The sequence below is a fragment of the Lampetra fluviatilis genome, chromosome 6 (assembly GCF_964198595.1).
Source record: "Lampetra fluviatilis chromosome 6, kcLamFluv1.1, whole genome shotgun sequence".
NCBI classification, from domain to species: Eukaryota; Metazoa; Chordata; class Hyperoartia; order Petromyzontiformes; family Petromyzontidae; genus Lampetra; species Lampetra fluviatilis.
In genome coordinates this window covers 6,601,094-6,619,379 of record NC_136280.1, presented here as the reverse complement: position 1 = coordinate 6,619,379, position 18,286 = coordinate 6,601,094, and the positions used below count along the sequence as shown (strand labels likewise).

Sequence of the window (18,286 nt, the reverse complement as noted above, 5' to 3'; positions counted from 1 at the left end):
AATTGTCGTCAGTGGCGGGCTGACGTCTGATTGGTCGACGGACCACTCTGAGTTTCACCGTCCCGCACTTGCCAGTTTGGTGAGGTATGGTCATTACCGATATGGCATCGGGGGGGGTGGGGGGGGGTGGAAGTCTTCATTAGGCAGTGAATTGACAAAGCGCTGTACATTTCATTTATTAATTTGTAAATAGCCGTAGGTAAATTATGGCATTGTAATGAAATGTAAAATTAAGCCTACGGTTAATTCGTGACATAATTATTGGCAATCGACCAACAATTATCCTCTGCCTAGTCTGGAGAGAAAGTTAAAGCATTTCTACGAGCATTTGTGAAACTATATATGAGACGATGACATGCACAAGTACACCGATTAAAATGTCCTGGGCATCACATTACAGACGGTAATGTGTTCCGGATTGTAGGTGGGGGGGGGGGGTTCATTATTAGACATGGACTGCCAAGCAGCAGAAATGCAAAATTGTGTATACAATGCGCAAGTGTCTGCCCTAATTCGTGAATATGTTGCTATTATCGTTTGACAAGTAGCTGTCCCGTGGCACAACCCCTTAGAGTAGCAACAAATTGGACCAGAACCTGTGGTGTTGGGCTTGATTGTGTCATTATGATTATTTCTGCAAATGCAGCATTGAACCATCTAAGTCCTGCCACCACTTTATAATATCTCTGTGCCTTGCTGGTAATTGTCTGTTTTTTTTTATTCCAGGCGCGGTCACCTACCCAGGAGGTCCAATTTACATATCATGAAGCCATGCCTGCTCCTTCCTATTCAACTGTCGAAAAGGCATGACATGCTTTTGTCATTGAATACACTGCAATATACATGCTATGTTTCGCAACATGAGATGCTAAAGAAGTAAAAAAACACATGTATACAATAAATATTAACTCTTTGAGAAAACTTCCTTGATGTCATAACCATTTTTCGCAAAGCCGTGTTTGTTTATATTTGCATATTTACGCATGTCAGGCTTTTAACATTTCACTTTCTCAATTAACATCTGTGCATGCATGCCTCTTCTTTCAACTGTTGTACTGTGTATTTCAAAGCACAGCCTGTTTTGTACAAATCCACATGTTCCTATTTCACAGCTTCCAGAGATAGATCTCCGTGACGCTTTACCATCTCCTAAACTCCATTCTCCCCCCCCTCCTCCACCACCACTCATTCCAAAACGCCAGGCAAGTTCTTTCCAGTCACTTTCCCCTTCCGGTATGCTGCACGTGTTCAACAGCCAAAATTAACCGCCCGCTTCTTTTTTGTTTTTAAAGAAGGCAAGTGATGGAATTGCGTTGGCATTTTGTACGTATATATATCAGGTGGCACCGCCGCAGCCAGCGCCGCAGCCAGCGCCGCAGCCAGCGCCACAGCGGGAGCCCCAAGATCCTCAGCCAGCTGCGGCCCCACCGCAAAAGCCTCCCTTGCCAGCCCTTCCACAGCAGGGCAGCAGGCAGCTGGACAACATGCTGGGCAGCCTACAGTCAGACCTAAACCGCCAGGGTGTCCCTATCGTGGCGAAGGGGGTGTGCGCCGCTTGCCGCAAGCCGATCGTTGGGCAGGTAGGCGCGAGAGCGAACGTGCGTCACGAGCGGCGAATGCATTGTGTTGGTGGCTCTGCCTTTGAGCTCGGCAGATTTTCAGCTCTATCCCGACAGGTGGTTGTCATATAGTAGGAGGGTACAGATAGCACCTTGGAGTTTGTTACTTAGCCAGCGGCCCCACGCTTGCTTTCGAATGTTGGAGAATGGTGAGACGATGGCCTGTTGTAGCCTTAAAGGCTACTTACATAAGTCAAGGAGTGGTAGAGGTGGGTTATGGGGCAGAGGGTTGTTGTTGTGGGGGGGGGGGGTTGCGTGGTGCGACACTGCACTACGAAACAACTACCTGACTTCAATTCCCAGCCACAGCTAACATCAGTTGGTGAGCGACACTTGATCCGGTTTTCGGGCCTCCTTCTTCGCCAACCCCCACTGACAAGTGTGGTGAAGTATGATTAAACAACTCCTATGACTGGAAGGTGTGGAAGGTCTTCATCCAGTAATGGATTGACAAGAGGATTATAAATTCCTTTTTTTTAACAGTACCATTGGGTCTATGAGGCACGTTATTTTCGCCAAGATTAAGGATTTGGTGTCAATATAGAAAATTCTAAAGGCTGATGAGAGGATTTGTGATCTGAGCATGATCCAAATGTTTGCCACCTTGTAAAGGCGTGTATATGTGTGTCGGAGCAGTAGCATACTGGTTAGCACACTACACTATGAACCCAGCAGCCCAAATACAGTTGCTGGCCACTGCAGTGGTGATTATCTAAACCAGTTTTGGGCCTTCCCTATCTCAGTTCAACCGAAAACAACTACCTGATACGGTGTATTAATATCAACACTGGCGATACAAAGATGGCCAGGTGCTGTGCTGGCCGCAACCAACGTCGCCCTCCGTGTGTGCCGTGATGGTCTTCATCGGTGCTCACTAACAGCACTTCCTAAACAGCCTGTGGAGGCTATGTGGGGTGGGGGTTGGGTGGGCGGTGTAGGGGCATGGTTGTCTTTGATCTCGTGTATATGGAGTTCGCAAAAATATAAAGAGGTCCCTTGATCCGCACCTCGTGTATAAGGAGTTCACGAACATATAAAGAGGTCCCTTGATCCATACCTCCGATTAACATGGTTGGTTACATACGGTGCGAAATAAATTCAACGTACAAATGCCTACACACGATGTGAACATGCTGCTATTTTGCGTATAGATCCATTGACCTGTAACTGTTGCGGGTGGTTTGTCCTCCGCGTCTCGCCTGTGGCTGCACGCACTCGGCAGGTGGTGACCGCGATGGGACGCACGTGGCACCCCGAGCATTTCGTGTGCGTACACTGCCAGGTGGAGATTGGCTCGCGCAACTTCTTCGAGAAGGATGGGCAACCGTACTGCGAAGAGGATTACCACAGCCTCTTCTCACCCCGCTGCGCCTACTGCAACGAGGCCGTAATGGATGTGAGTATTAGACGGCGACTTGCACTTTCACTCTCAGACTGATTTCATCAGCTGCTACCACTTGCTTTTGAGCGCCGGGGTTTCTTAACTATCCAATTTTTACAATTTACCAGGCTGCGGCTTCTCTTATGTCATATTTGTCAGATAACTCATTATGCATAATTTAAATAAAAATGTTTGGTTCGGTATTCATGAATGTTCTGATTATATAGTTTTATTTTGAAGTAGATGTCGGAAGCGTGGCTGTATTGTTTTGTACAGAATTTTTTTTTTACTGACAATTTTGGCATGGATACAAAAAAAAATGTGTGTACCTCTGAAGAACGATTTAACATTACGCCTATACACTACACATGGAATGAACATAAATGTGCGAAAATATTAATTATTTACCAATTTAGATATACATCTGAAAATATCTGTGGAAGTGTTATGAAGAAAACATTTCACGGCTGCTTTTCCATCCTCAGGAAGGGCTTCACAGCCAGAGTATCAATTCATAAGTACGCTTCTAGAATGCTCTAAAATTGCTTTGTCTGTTGCCGTTGTGTAAGAGTTAGCACTCTGGGCTAGTTAGCAATCCAGAGGTCACCGTTTTGGTTCATTCTTGTGGGGGACGGCAGTTGAAACGGTGCAATTTACAAAAGAACCCTTCCCAACGCCGCCGCCTCTACATTCACACAGCAGTAGAAATGGGTTCACAACAGAGGTGGGACAAAGTCATTGTTATGCAAGTCCAAGTCGAGTCGCAAGTCATCAAATTCATGACTCGAGTCTGACTCGAGTCCAAGTCACATGACTCGAGTCCACATCTCATAGGTGGGACAAAGTCATTGTTATGCAAGTCCAAGTCGAGTCGCAAGTCATCAAATTCATGACTCGAGTCTGACTCGAGTCCAAGTCACATGACTCGAGTCCACACCTCTGGTTCACAACAATTGGTCGATTGACAGGTAGTAATGTGGTGGGGGGGGGGGGGTAGAGTTGGCTACTACCAAGCTCTTCCAAGCGATCTGGTTAGTGTGGAAGAGTAGGCCCAAATACCATCTCGAGGGACTCTCAAGAGCTTCCTCTGCTGTAGAGCTTCTGTCAGCAGTGATGTGAGCAACAATGCAGCGCTGCACCTTTTATTTTTCCTGTATTTGTATTTCAGTATCCTTGACTGTTTAGTACTGAGCGTATTGGTCAGTTGCTCGATGTATGTGACGATGTGACCCAGTGTGACTTGTACCATGGAACATATTGTCACTAAACGCACCGCTCGCTTTTAACTCTTTAAACGCCGCAATGCGTTTTCCCTGGGCACTCGCACCAGCTGTATCCAATAAAGTTAATTGCATGATTGATGCTTTTCGAAGCAGTATGCGTTGCGTTGTCCGCAATTGACCCAGAAAATTCTGTGAAACAAGGTCTGGCTCATTTCGGAGTAATCTTTACTTAACTGCGAGCACATACTGGATACAGTTAAAACTAATATTCAGTACCGAATTACAGTGCTCTAATCCTTTTTGATGTTTGTTTATACGGTGTGTGGTGTGTATTTATGACATTTTCTCTGTACATTGCATGAATATGTGGTATGGGTGATTTTATCTATTTTTTCTATTTTTTTTGTCTTTTTTCGCGGAACCAGCGAGTGGTGACAGCCTTGGATCGAACTTGGCATCCTGAACATTTTTTTTGCGCACAGTGTGGCCGGCCGTTTGGAGAAGAAGGTGGGTGACACAGGATTAGTGAGCATGCACCCTTGATGTGGGTTGTTCTAAACAACAGTACCAACATCGACATTTCTTCTTTTACGTGGGTTTTTTTCTTTTTAACTGGTAAAATGCTGCCATATTTTAAAGCATGGTGGCGAGACGTTAACTCCCTCGCCTAGTATGCAGGAGGTTGTGGGGTTCGATCCTGACCCTGATGCCTGCTGTATATTTGGAGTTTACTTGTTCTCCCTGTGGCCGTGTGGATTCTTATTCGGGTTCTGCAGTTTTTCCCTCCACATTTAGAAACATGCGTTTTGAGTATTTTTGGCTGCTATACATTTCCACAAGACAAGCCATTTCTTTGAGCTATCATTTGTGTCCAGGTCACGTCTGAAAAAGAGCTATATAGTATGGCTCAGTGGGCCTTACCTGGTTACAATAAGTTCTAGTTCTAGTCGTATAAAAATCAGGTAACCTGGATGCATAGCACAGTGCAATATCGAATACATTTCGTTGAGCTATAATTTGTGGCCAGGTTGCTTCTGAAAAAGAGCTGCATAACTCGGTGGGCCTTACCTGGTAAATACAAATAGTTTTAGTCGTTATTTAATTACGCGTATGGCATTTGTTTATGGTGACCAATAATGATGGGGTAATCTGGACCCGCCTGCACTTATTCCACAGCGTGCGCTGTTCCACAAAGTATTAACTAACCTGGCCAAAGTGGCTCAGCGGTTGAGGGGGGGGGGCTCTCAAACAGCAGGTTGCGTGTTCAAATCCTGGTAGGGGATTGACTGAGGCCACCATCCCTCTGGGGGATGAACCACTTTGTGAGCAAGCCCCACTTTGTGGGGAGGTCGGCGGTAGTCCTGTGGAATGAGCCACCCCTGCCATATGAATGTGGAATTTCCACAACTGGCTCAGGGCTGTAAACAGGAGATACGTACCACCTCACTGCCCATTTGAGCGGCAATTCAGTATGGTTTGTTGACTTTGATTATTTTGAGACAGCAGTGGAGATGTACAGAATATAGCTCAGCAAAGCCAAATAGTGGTCAGCGGAGCTTTGCAATGGACAAAGGCACTTTATAAAGGTCAGCACATCTTCATAGGGGGCATCCTTGTCGTGCGAGAGATAAAAGATGTGACAGCCTTTTTAAATCCTTTATATTAAGTTCGGTGGCTTGCTTGCTTGCGTGCTTGCTTGCTTAGGACCGTGCAAATCTTTCGGTCGTTTATTAACCCACTTCCCGTGATCCAATCGAGCTGACATTTTCCACACAGACTCGTTGTGCCAGACAATTATTGTTACACTTTTTAGGCAAAAAAAAATTATTTTACATATATTCAAATAGAACGCATTCATGGCTTTGGCTGAACGTCAGAGTGTAAGAGCCCAGAGCGTAACCCCTCCACAGGCCGTGGCGGAGTAGCGCAGTTGGTAGCGCCCTCGCTTCCCATGCCAAAGGTCGCGGGATCGATCCCCGCGTCCTCCACAGGCGAATATATTTTTAAATCCTTTATATTAAGTTCCCTGCCACGCATATAAAGGATTTATAGTGAAAAACTTTGTTTTTACGGGTTATACTTATTATGCTGTAATGTTACTTTCTTCCACTATGTGGCAGACCATTAGCATGGATGTCACGTCTCATCTTGTGCGGCGCTTGGCAGTCATTGGCGGCGAATGTCTGGCCCATAAATAGTTTTGCACAGTACGTTTGGAATTATGCTGAAGCACCATGTGTGAATTATTCAAATTATACAACTGCTTTACATAAGTACTTTACGCAGGGATTTAAAAATGTTAATTATCGACTTAAAACTTTCGTGGCTGCAGGAATTCATATTCTTTGGTTCTTTCGGTAAAGTCACGAAAAATAATAATACAAAATTAAGTGAATTAAAAAAAACACTAATGTAGACTGTAGCCTGGTTCTTAATCGGAGTGAGTGCACTGCCAATCTATAATGGGGACTGTAGCCTGGTTATTAACCTTGGTGAGTGTACTGGCAGTCGTGAGCCGAAGAATTTAGAATATTTTTCCAAAGTTTTGTATGCTTTAAATTTCTAATATATAAGTTGTGAGTGAGTTTTATTCGTGTTAAATATCCCATTGAGTAAAAGGTATTTTTTTTGCAGAATATGTTTAACATATATACAGCAGTGGTGGTCAACCTTATTCTGGCTACTGTACCGCTTGTTTAATTTAGTTTCAACCGAGTACCCCCTTGCTGACCCATGGTTCTGAGAAATGTATGAATAATGAAAATCAATATTTTAACCCATGGTCCGTTTTGGGAGGTATCCTAACTAGCTAGTAAATGCAAACAAATAAAAAATATAAGCAAAGAAATCTACGGACACTTTGCATGCATGACGTAATTTGTTCGCACTCACTGGTTACTCTTCGAAACCACATTGTTCAATGAGTTTAGAAAGGTATTTCATATCGTTCTAGGTTACCATATACATTTTAATATTACCGTAGTTATTTTTAATTGGCATATTCATACGTGATGATTCACCACTTACTCTTAACGTATGATGTAATGTCACATTTATAAATCACCTGACGTACGCCCCGGGACATTGCCATGTACCCCCAGGGGTCCGTGTATCCCCGGTTGAGAACCAATGATGTACGCTATGCTGTTGTTAATATATTAGTAGTATTATAATGACACTGGCAACCCAAGTTGAGATATCACTTGGCCACGGATCTTAGTCACAATTGCGAATCAAACTCGGGTATCCAGGTTCATAGTGCGGTGTACAAACTACTGCGCCACCCCTCAACCAACTGCCATGACCAAAATAATTTCGGGAGACCTTCATCCAGTGATGGTTTATTGTCAATAAGCTGTATATAATACGCTGGCATGGATATATAGAAATAAATATAACAAATGTAATCAAATACACAGTGGGGAAATTATGTAATTACAGAGCTTCAAGAGGAACGTGTTTATAAGGGTTTATGAATGTTCTAATCAATTGAGCCATTCTTCCGCTTACAATGAAAAAATTGACACTATTTTTGCACACAAATCATTTCAGACACGAAAGCACAATATTTTATTAAATAATTAAATAATTCCATTGTCATTACTTTGATAATATACTATTATAGTTATCATCAAAATCTTTGCTGGGAATTATGTTAAGTGTGCCATTTTTGGTTATGTAAAATGATTTTTTTTTATTGTTATTGTAATTCATCTATTCAATGAAACAACTTAAACTGTTAAACTAGCCAAGTGGCCAATACATTAACAATCATTGTGTCTGCATTAACTCACCAGAGCGTAAGTGCAGTTTATATGCTGAAAAACGGAGGTGCTGAAATTTATAAAAATACACATGATTCTCACAAGATGTAATCGAAATTCACGTAACAATAAGAGGTTCTATTTTGATTTAAATCTTTCGTGACTGCATGGATTCATATTCTTGGTTCTTTCGGTAAAGTCACGTTGAAGGGAAATAATGAAATAATAAAAATTAAACATAATAAGATAATATCCTCATGAAGTTTCGGCCACAAATTCATTAAATTAATTCATTAGGAAGCTGTCTTTCCGACAGCCCTGTTCTTCACCTGAGGACAGCTGGTTGCGTTGTGGCCGAGAGGATTTTAGCTTATTATGTTTTATTTTTATTATTTTATTATTTCCCTTCTACGTGACTTTACCGAAAGAACCAAGAATAATAAGAGGTTATAATAAAAATATGCTACTGTATGAAAAAATGATGCTACTATGATGTATTTTTCATCAAGTACAGTTTAAGTCCATGTGTCTATCACTGGACCAAGCATTATTGCTGCCGAATTCAGAGTGAATGAACAAAATTGTAATATTCTGAAAGTGCATGGGATGGAAAATTATTTGATATATAAACAATAGCGGACTACATTTATTGGATTACATTTAAGCCGTAAATCTAACGGCATCATTGAATTGACTGTGTGCTCATGTAATCTATCGGCAGGCTTGCCTATCCAACATACTCTCGGCTGAACGGAGGCACTGCTCACAATGTGCACGAGCCATAACATTAACTCGGCCAGTCTTATTTTTGTGACAATTCACAAGCTGCTTTGCTCATAATATTTAAAGGAAATATTAACTAAAGAACATATATAATAGAAATTAAAATGTTCAGCCCTTTTGTCAAGCCACTAATGGATGAAGGAGTCCCCCCATGTCAATATTGGTCTTGGGGGTTGTTTGACCATACTTCACCATGCTGGTCCGTGTCGGTTGGCTACGGGGAGATTCAGACTCCAACTGACGTTCGCTGTGGACAAATATCGAATTTGGGTGACCAGGTTCGTAGCGGAATGTGCTAACCACTGCGCCACCGCTCCTCATCAGTACATATACATGTATTTTAATATATGCTCAGCATATCCACCAAATACAACTTTTTTTGTCTCAAACATATATTTCACATCACATCAAAAAGTTTCCGACAAGCTAGTAATGTAATGTAATGCTTTTAATATGAGTGCTTTCAAGACTTCTGAATGTGGCCAATCCTGTCTTCCCTCGCTGTGATAATTCAGGTTTTCATGAGCGAGATGGAAAGCCATACTGCCGGCAAGACTACTATGAGATGTTTGCGCCCAAGTGTAATGGCTGCAGCCGTGCGATCATGGAGAACTACCTGTCAGCGCTCAACACCGTGTGGCATCCTGAGTGCTTCATCTGTCGGGTAATTGGGGATGGGAGAGTCAAAACGTGGTTTACATCACTCGGTACTTTATTTTTTTCCTAAAGAAACCGGGCCTTTCACTTGTGGACAAAGGCTGGCCTTGTTTTTAATGATTTCATGCACTGACTTTGTGTCACAATGGGTGGTATTACCACTGGACGTCATTATCCATTGCAAGATTATAACACTATGTAACACGATTTTTGTCCCTGGGTAGTAAGTGTTTCTTTTTTAATTGGTTATGCCTAAAAAGGACTTTACGTGAAGGAATGACACAAATGCACACGTTTTCTCATTGAAAATAGGTACATTTCAAAATATCACTGTCCTGGTTACAAAAGCAACGTTTGTGGGGAATAATAGCCATAAGCAATTAGAAAATAACACTTACTACCCGGGGACAAAAAAATATATTGTTTTGTTACACAGTGAAAGTTGGATTATAATATCAGCTGAGAGTTGGATTATAACCCATGGGGAGGACATACAAACTCCACGGAGAAAGGTTCCCAGGTCAGGAGTCGAACCCAACTCTCAGGTGACAGGGTGGTGCAATGGGAACACTTGTGCCTCATGACAAGAAGAGGACCTGGGTTCGACTCCTGACCTGGGAACCTTTCTCTGTGGAGTTTGTATGTCCCTCCCCCTGTTCTACATAGGTTTCCTCTCGGTTCTCTGGAATACTCCTGGAGGTGTAAAAAAATACAGAATTGCAATGTAACTGGTATTGGCCAAATATCCAAAAACTAAATAAATACCTGCAAATTACTCAGTAGGGGTTACACATTGCAACATCCTCCCCAACTTCAAAAACCTGGTTTTTATAGGTAAACACGCTTAAAAATAATAAGGTTAAAGTCTCCTGAAAACATTGGCATATCTGCACTTGTTTGATTAAAACCTTATTTTAGTACCACATGTACCTTGCTTCATCACCAAATCTCTAATTAGATTATTTCATTTGTTCGTGGACTAATGGCTGCAAATGTGATGTTTAGAATATTCTGTTATTTTTGTATCTGGCACAATTATTTCATTTAAAAAAATGCAAGTTCTCCAGAAGACATCCATCGTTGGAAATGAAGCAAGGAAATTGGCTTGGATGCAGGTGCTGCATGGATTGTTGCATTGCGAAATCATGAGAGATGTCCTTCATCCAGCAGTGGATAGATAATGGTTCCTGCTGCTGATGATGATGAACACCAGAAGATGGATCTCGTCACTTAGTTTGGTCTTGTGCTTGCTGTAAAGCAACGTTTAGAGTGTTTTTAGGTTTTCAGTTTACATAAAAGCTGTTCATTTGTGAACTACTTTGTCTTCTTCATTGCAAACATAATGAAGGGCACGCTGCTTTACTCAGCGCCATTTAATAAGTCCAGTTTTAAACGTGACTTTCGGCCTGGTCATCGCAGCAGTATGCAGGATATAAAAAAATTGGCACGCACACAATAGCACTATTGGCACGCATACAATAGCACTCATACTAATGCATACAATTATGAACATTGTGTAATACTGTAGTATGACTGAATTTAACAGGTACTATCAGTTCTAGCCATGAGACCCAGCTTTGGTATTAAATGCCTGTGTGGGTTGGCGCTTCCAGAGGGAAGGAAGTTGACAGGCAACTGCTGTCAGTTTGATAGTTTTACAAATGGTTACTTGGAAAAATCTAAATTTTAACACTCAATTTTTTGTAGATAATTGTAAAAAGATAAATGTTAATGTGTTGAATCTCATTGTTTCGTAAATACAGTATATATTCTGAAAGGTTAACATTTTTTTAAATTTGTGTGATTCTTGGAGGTCAAGATTAGCGGAACATTGTTAGTGGACCTCGGATTTACATGCTTCACATTTCTGGAAGGAAAGCTCATGCCATTTCATTTCTCCACATTGTTTAGTTGACTGTGAACAATATAATGAATGTAGCAGTTTAACCATGGCTTCTGCTGAAAACAGGGTCAATACTCCTGTAAGCTGCACTATTTATCACATCTGTCAGATGGCTGATGGAAATCCAAAAATACCCTTGTGGGCTTGTGTGTGGTATGCAATTGAATGCACTTCTGTTAAGGACTCTTGTAGGCTCCAATACAGGTTCATTAATAAGAGCAATTGAATTGTGACATTGCAGTCTCCGATAGAATAAAATCTGTAACATCAAGATTTGTCACAAGGTTGTTCAATGCCAATCCGTGTGTAATCGAATTTATGAAGTGAACTTGAACTATTGTCATGTTATGGCTGAGCTGCAAGTTGGTGAAGGAATGGGAATCATCCCTTAGATAAATTGATCATTGCCAGAGGTACATGATCTTTTACCACTGAGCACTGTCCAATATTCGTTCGGGCATGCCGACATTCACCAAAAATTATCCTTTGTAGCCCTGTTATTAATCCGACGGTGAATGAGGCTTTCCGATGCCATGTTGATCATGGAGGTTCTTGGACCGTACCCCTTCACACTGGACAAAGGGTTGGTAGAGTGGGATGACGACCTCGGGACCAGTTCAGATATCACTCGCCAAGGTTGACAACCATGGGTCAGAAGCAAACTCGGATTACCAGGTTCATAGCAACATGCATTAACCACTTTGTTACCACTCCAAGCTGACATTCACTTAAAACAATCAAACATCAATGTTTATTATGCTGAATAACTAATGAGTTATTCGTTTTCCCACCTGATGATGATTGCTTGTGTTGCAATCGAAACGTCGTGATTTATTTTATTTTCTACCCACGTGACTTTACCGAAAGAACCAAAGAGGATGGATTCCTGCAGTCACGAAAGCTTCAAATATAGATTAAGCATACTTATGTTTACTAAAGATAATAGACCGTCCAAGGCCTCCAACACCCCCACATGGCTTGCCTGTTTGGGAAATGTAAGTAGCAATGTACTGCTCATCCATTAAAACACATGTGAATTCAATAGATAAATAAGTAAATAAGACTGTGCCAACTCATTACCACGGTCATTTTTATTGCTGAAACACTTCTGCTGACTCCCGTAAATACTCCTGATTCTTGTTCGTCCAGAATTGACCATTGCAGTTGTGATGCATTTATTGGGATGGATGTACTTTTCACCAACTCGACAGGTGTAAATTAGTCCATTGTTGGCCCTCGTTAGGTAAAGTCACTTTTGGTTTTAAAAACGCTGATGCCAATAACGATTACTTTAAAAGGGGCATCACTCCTCCATGCAAGCCCATTGGCAACCCCGATACAAAAAAAAATGTTTGCGCCCCCCCCGCCACACTTTAAATTCATGAACTCCTAGTAAGATGATGGAAGAGATAAATACGAGAGATGCAGTGAGATTAGAAAAAAAAAGAGTAGACAACTAGACGTGTATATACACGGCACGCCCTCGAGCCCACTTGGGGCCCAAATCCTTTTGCTCAACTTGCTTATGCGTCGTGCCGCCACTGCCTCCGGCCACTTCTGTTCATGTCCCCATGCTGTTGTTTGTGCGCGTGGGTGCGTGCGCGTGCAGGAGTGCTTCACGCCCTTCATCAACGGCAGCTTTTTCGAGCACGAGGGACAGCCCTACTGCGAGGTGCACTACCACGAGCGCCGCGGCTCGCTCTGCTCCGGCTGTCAGAAGCCCATCACGGGCCGATGCATCTCTGCCATGGCCAAGAAGTTTCACCCCGAGCACTTTGTGTGCGCCTTCTGTCTCAAGCAGCTGAACAAGGGAACCTTCAAGGAGCAGAACGACAAGCCTTACTGCCAGCCGTGCTTCATAAAGCTATTTGGTTAAGAGTGAAGACGTGATGATATTTTGGAGGCAAATATAGTGCAGTATAAGAGGGGGAATGATATTTGATTGGGGAAGGAGAATGGGGCAAGTGGTTTTGTACAGGTGTGGGTTGCCCCTATTTCGAGTATTAGCTCTGGTCGCAGGCATTTGTGTGGATAGATTGCAGTGACTTAATAAAGGATATAAGCCAGACATGCACCAATTTTAGATTTCTCTACAGATGGGACATGAGAGCCCAGCACTTGTCAACTTGCTTGCCCTGGCTTGCCTGCTGCTGCTACCACAGAGGCCTTGGTTACTTTGGCTCAAACACAGGAATGAAATTGCGCAGCATAGACCTTTGCCATATTTTTTATTCCAAATACTGTGCTATATTTCTGAAATATGTTTTTTTATAGAACAATATATTCAAACATAAATTATGGATACACATATTTTAAATCTAAAATTGGAACCATTATCCACATATTAGCTCATTTAACATTTATACTCTTAAAGCATGGTTCACATAATGTGCTTGCTCGCACAGAAGGGGCTTTTTTGTACTTTTCATTAAAACATACCGCAGGTACCAAATCTTCATCAAAACTACCCTCGTATCACCAAGCTTCTGCTATCGCCTGCTCTTCGTGTATTTAAATGCTATATATTTTTACGAGATAATGAGATGGATATGGATGATTATGGAATGTTATAATAATGCCTTTGGTGTTATTAATTGTTCTGCCACTGCCTGATGAAAAATAAAATAAAGTACGCCCACCATCAATCTTACGTTTAAATATCCACCTTGCGGTTACATTTATCTTGCAAGAAAGGAATAATTAGAATACATTATTTATATTTTATGATTCAGTGTCAGATACATATACCGGACTATAAATAGTAAGCAACTGCCCTTAGTAATATATATTTTTATGCATCGCCTGTGGCCATATTTATTTATGAGAAAACAATTTATTAACCACACATTTTCTCAGAAATACAATACTCCCAACTTATCAGTCAATGAAAGTGCATGCTGTCTGAACAATGAATACCATTTTTTAAAATATTAAATAGTGTTAACCAATTTGCGGGTTTCATATGCTTCTTTTGGAGATGCAGCATTTTGTTAATTGCAGTCTTCTCATGTGTACTGTTTGTTGACATGCTGGGGCCATACGTTTGAACGAGGGAGGTGTGGTGAGGTGTGTAAGTCACATAGCATATACGATTTCTTTGATTGAAATAACCTGCCAATACATAATCCCAATTTAAATACTTCCAGTTTGATCTTCGGTCAAAATTCTGCATAAAAAACATACGGCTGTAACATACCGTTCGTTTGCCGACTCATCTCGTACCACCACGATTTAAGCTCGTTTTTAATTGTTTTCAAATGGATTAACAGCACCGTGCTCGCCATGGTGCTTTCATACAATGAGCAAGAGCTAATTTGAACGGACATCTTTCAGGACATTGTATTTTACATTTTCGAAATAAAACATCTCACCCAGCAGGCAGTGCTTTAGATGCTGATAAGGAAACAGCATTTGCAAGAACTGGACTGAGCACAACACAACAACAGTTACTCAGCCATTTGAATACTTCATGTATTGCTGATCATTATTTTAAGTCGTTATCTATCCACTGCTGGACGAAGGCATCCCCAAATCATCTCCATTTTTTGTGATGTCACTGAAGAGCCCTTGTGTAACGGTGTGAATTTTGTGCATACTGCGGAATTCGGAAGAAAATAAGCAAATCAATGTTACCGAGTCATGATCATTTCAAGAGACGGGTAGAGACTTCGAATTAAATAAAATTTAGTTTGTTACAGTGTGATTTACCAAGTTTTTCCCCCACATAGTTCGAATGAGCTTCAGGCACTAAGCTCTAAATCTTTCATGGAATTTTTCTCAAACTAGAAAATTGTACAAGTGTATGTTGTTTGCAAGATCGCATGCTGGGTTTGTGGAGCTATTTGGAGGAGCGCAGCTTTCTTGCTTTGTGACAGTGTACAAGATGTCCTCTTTTCATAATCTAATATTCAAACATGTTTATCATAGAATTAAGGAAGCATAATTGCTGGTGTTTAACAGTAACATGCTCAATCGTTATTTATAAAAAGGAATGTTGCAACCAAGTACAAAACAGGTTTGGTATTTAAAAAAAAACATTTTCACCAAATGGTACGAGTAGGTTTTCAAACTTACATTGGCTATGAAAGAAAACACAATGGTATTGCCTCAGTATTTTATAGCTATTAAACATAGGAATGCTATTTTTGCATACATGTACTGCAAAGTGACACGTTTAGATAAGAAACATGTATTCTATGTCTTTATTTGACTATTTTTGATTCTTAAATGTTTACAAATAAAGTGTACCTTTCAGATGTTAAAAAAAACCCGGGCAGTTTCTTCGTTATTAATAATGCAGGGTTTCGGTTGTCCTCTTTTTACATTTTATGTCGTGTGTTGTTCTGCTCTATAATCGTGGAATGAAATGTAATGAACAAAAAAAATAACCCAATTGAGCAAGCTTGTTTTCAAGGCAAGTGGGTATCGACAACAGTGGTTTTATTTACCCATTCAGCGGACAACTGCAATTCAATTTAGATATCGAGAGTATATAAGTATAACGGCATTTCAACGTGCTGTAAGGAACACTGGCATGCCGATCACGTATCGTGAGTGCACTCAAAGCCCCAAATGTTCAGCTGTGTTGAAGCTCCGTTGTGTATTTTTGTAGTTTGTCGTAATGTAACCTGCACCACTCGGTAAATGACAACAATCCCGTAATCACAATCCCGATGTAGACATTCTGATATTATTTTTCATTCCGCTGAATTACATCCCATGTGTGCTGCATTACTGTTCATCGTGGCATTTTTCTTCCTCCCAAAACTCCTTAAACACAGCAGAGCATCAAATTATCTGACAGAGTGGTTGTAAACATGCCACAGAGCTTGCATCTGCAGTCTCTTGAATACTGCAGGTTTTTTTGTTTGTTACCCAGCACTGATAGTAATTAATATTCTAGATAAGGGTAATTTCCTGAAACATCAGCTTATTTTGCCATTTTAAGGCAATATCGTGGTTTGTTTTAGTCCATGCATCCCATCGCCAACGCTTTCCCCAAATGTATTGTCAGATGTTTTTATAGGTATTTTACTGCAAGGAAATTATTATATACTTCATGAAATCAGGTGTCGGAGCTGAACTAAGGATTTATTTTTTTAATGGAACACAACATTCAAAAGTGTTATTGGTGCAGCCATTGATGACAGAGCAGACACTTATCATTTCGCTGCACTTGAGCTCCTGTAATCATGGTCGGATATCTCTATTTGAACAGAAGGGTTTACACTTAAATTAAAGGGGGTAAGGGTTTTTACAATTGCGCTTCATTCATTCGCAGGAGGTCGTGGGTTCGAGCCCGATTCTGACGATGCCTCGTTATGCATTCGTGTGTTCTCTCCCCGTGGTGGCCTCGTGGATTTTTCTCCTCGTCCTGCGGTATCGCCCTCCACATTCTAAAACGTGCGTTGAGATTATTTGGCTGCGACTATAAATTCCCACGTGTGATAAGCCACATCGATGAGCTATCATGTGTGGACAGGTCGCCTCTGAAAAATAAATCATGGCTCAAAGGGCTTTAAAAAATAAAGCTTTCCGTGATTTTTGTTAGGTCGATTTCTGTATTATTCAGATTATATAAGACTCACTCCCACCCCCCCCCCGTGTCTGAAACAAAACAATTGGTTGTGCGTCTTATAATCCGGCAACTGTGTGTTTGTGACTGGATGTTTATAACATTATTGACTGACAGAGGACAAAGGTTTGCGGTGTGTCTTACATTATTGTAACCTGGAGGAGTTCGGTGGTCTCTAGTTAACGTGATCAATACGTCGACAATGTCTCCTTCATATATCCATCTCTCCACATATTTAAAAAAATAATTATTATTAATCCATCAGCCTCTCGTCTTATCAGCAGTCAAGCGTGCTTGAAATCAGGGCCGGTAAACTGCCAGATGTTCGGTGCAAAGTAAAATGTAATATAATTAATAAAATATTAAATAATGCATAACTCGATGGTGTCGTTGTGGGAAATATACACAGTCTCGTGATTATTGTAATAATTACGAATTCATCGATATCACATAGTTAGTATTGCTCGTAAGCCTGAAAACGAATGAGAAATGCAATTTGAGGCACGCATGCAGCTCCCTCCACCACCACAAATGTGCCTCCTCCAGTTCGAATTGTAACAAAGGCATTGCCGGATCGCATGCGGCCAAAGGCGTTTTAAGTGGAGCAAGCTTTCGCGTTGGTGAGCAGCGATAAACTAATTGGGTACCCTATCCCAATTCTAAAGGGACCGCGTTTGAAAGCGAGGTGTTTTTATTTAATATGCCTTGTATTACGAGGTTTGTTTCGTCTAATTGCATTAATTGCTTTCATTAACGTGATAATAAACAGGTTGCGCGCGCAGTGAGTAAATTGTGTAATTTCGTTATTAAGAAGGTGCGGGTGTCTGTGACTTTGTGTCTGATTGTGTGTGTACTGCTGAGGGTGGCTTTATGAGAAGGAGATGCCCTAATTATTTAATGAGATAGTTAATTAAAAAGCGTGTTTCGTGGCTACCATCGTCTATCGGCGATATATTATAGCTTTGGTTGCAAGGACCGACCGAACACGACTCTCCATTCATCACAGTTTTTAAGTTACTGCAATGGCATTGTTAGGATTATCGATGTTTAAAAAAGTTACATCAACACGAAAGCATTCGTTGCAGGCTGTTGATCTGTTTAATAGACCATCTTACACAAATATAGAAGCCGTAAAAAAATTATGACCAATGAAATGTTGATCTAACCTATAATGGGTTAATATTAACAACTGAAACTTGCAAGCGCAAAGCATACCGCGACGTGATATTCATTGCATCAATGCGTGTGCAATTTGTAAGGGCGCGTTGACAGAGACCTATCGAATTTAAAGGTTATACTGGTAGGAACCACCTGGTTCCACCAGCCCACAGGGGATTATTGTGTCCGTCCGTCCGTCGTGCATCCAAAAATGGGAGGGGTG

The 18,286-nt window shown here is 41.2% G+C and overlaps 1 protein-coding gene across 2 annotated transcripts in view; it reads left to right on the top strand.

The window, feature by feature from the left end:
• Positions 1-15,621, top strand: part of LOC144933092 (paxillin-like) — a 51,078-nt gene extending 35,457 nt beyond the window's left edge. The window contains exons 5-10 of one of the 2 annotated variants that reach the window (XM_078857610.1): positions 727-804; positions 1,341-1,580; positions 2,842-3,015; positions 4,649-4,730; positions 9,286-9,434; positions 12,940-15,621. In XM_078857610.1, coding sequence (XP_078713736.1) covers positions 727-804; positions 1,341-1,580; positions 2,842-3,015; positions 4,649-4,730; positions 9,286-9,434; positions 12,940-13,206 — 990 coding nt within the window. In that variant the 3' untranslated portion in view covers positions 13,207-15,621. The remainder of the gene's footprint in view (positions 1-726; positions 805-1,340; positions 1,581-2,841; positions 3,016-4,648; positions 4,731-9,285; positions 9,435-12,939) is intronic. The other variant, XM_078857609.1, reaches the window with a different exon arrangement.
• The last annotated feature ends 2,665 nt before the right edge of the window (positions 15,622-18,286 follow it).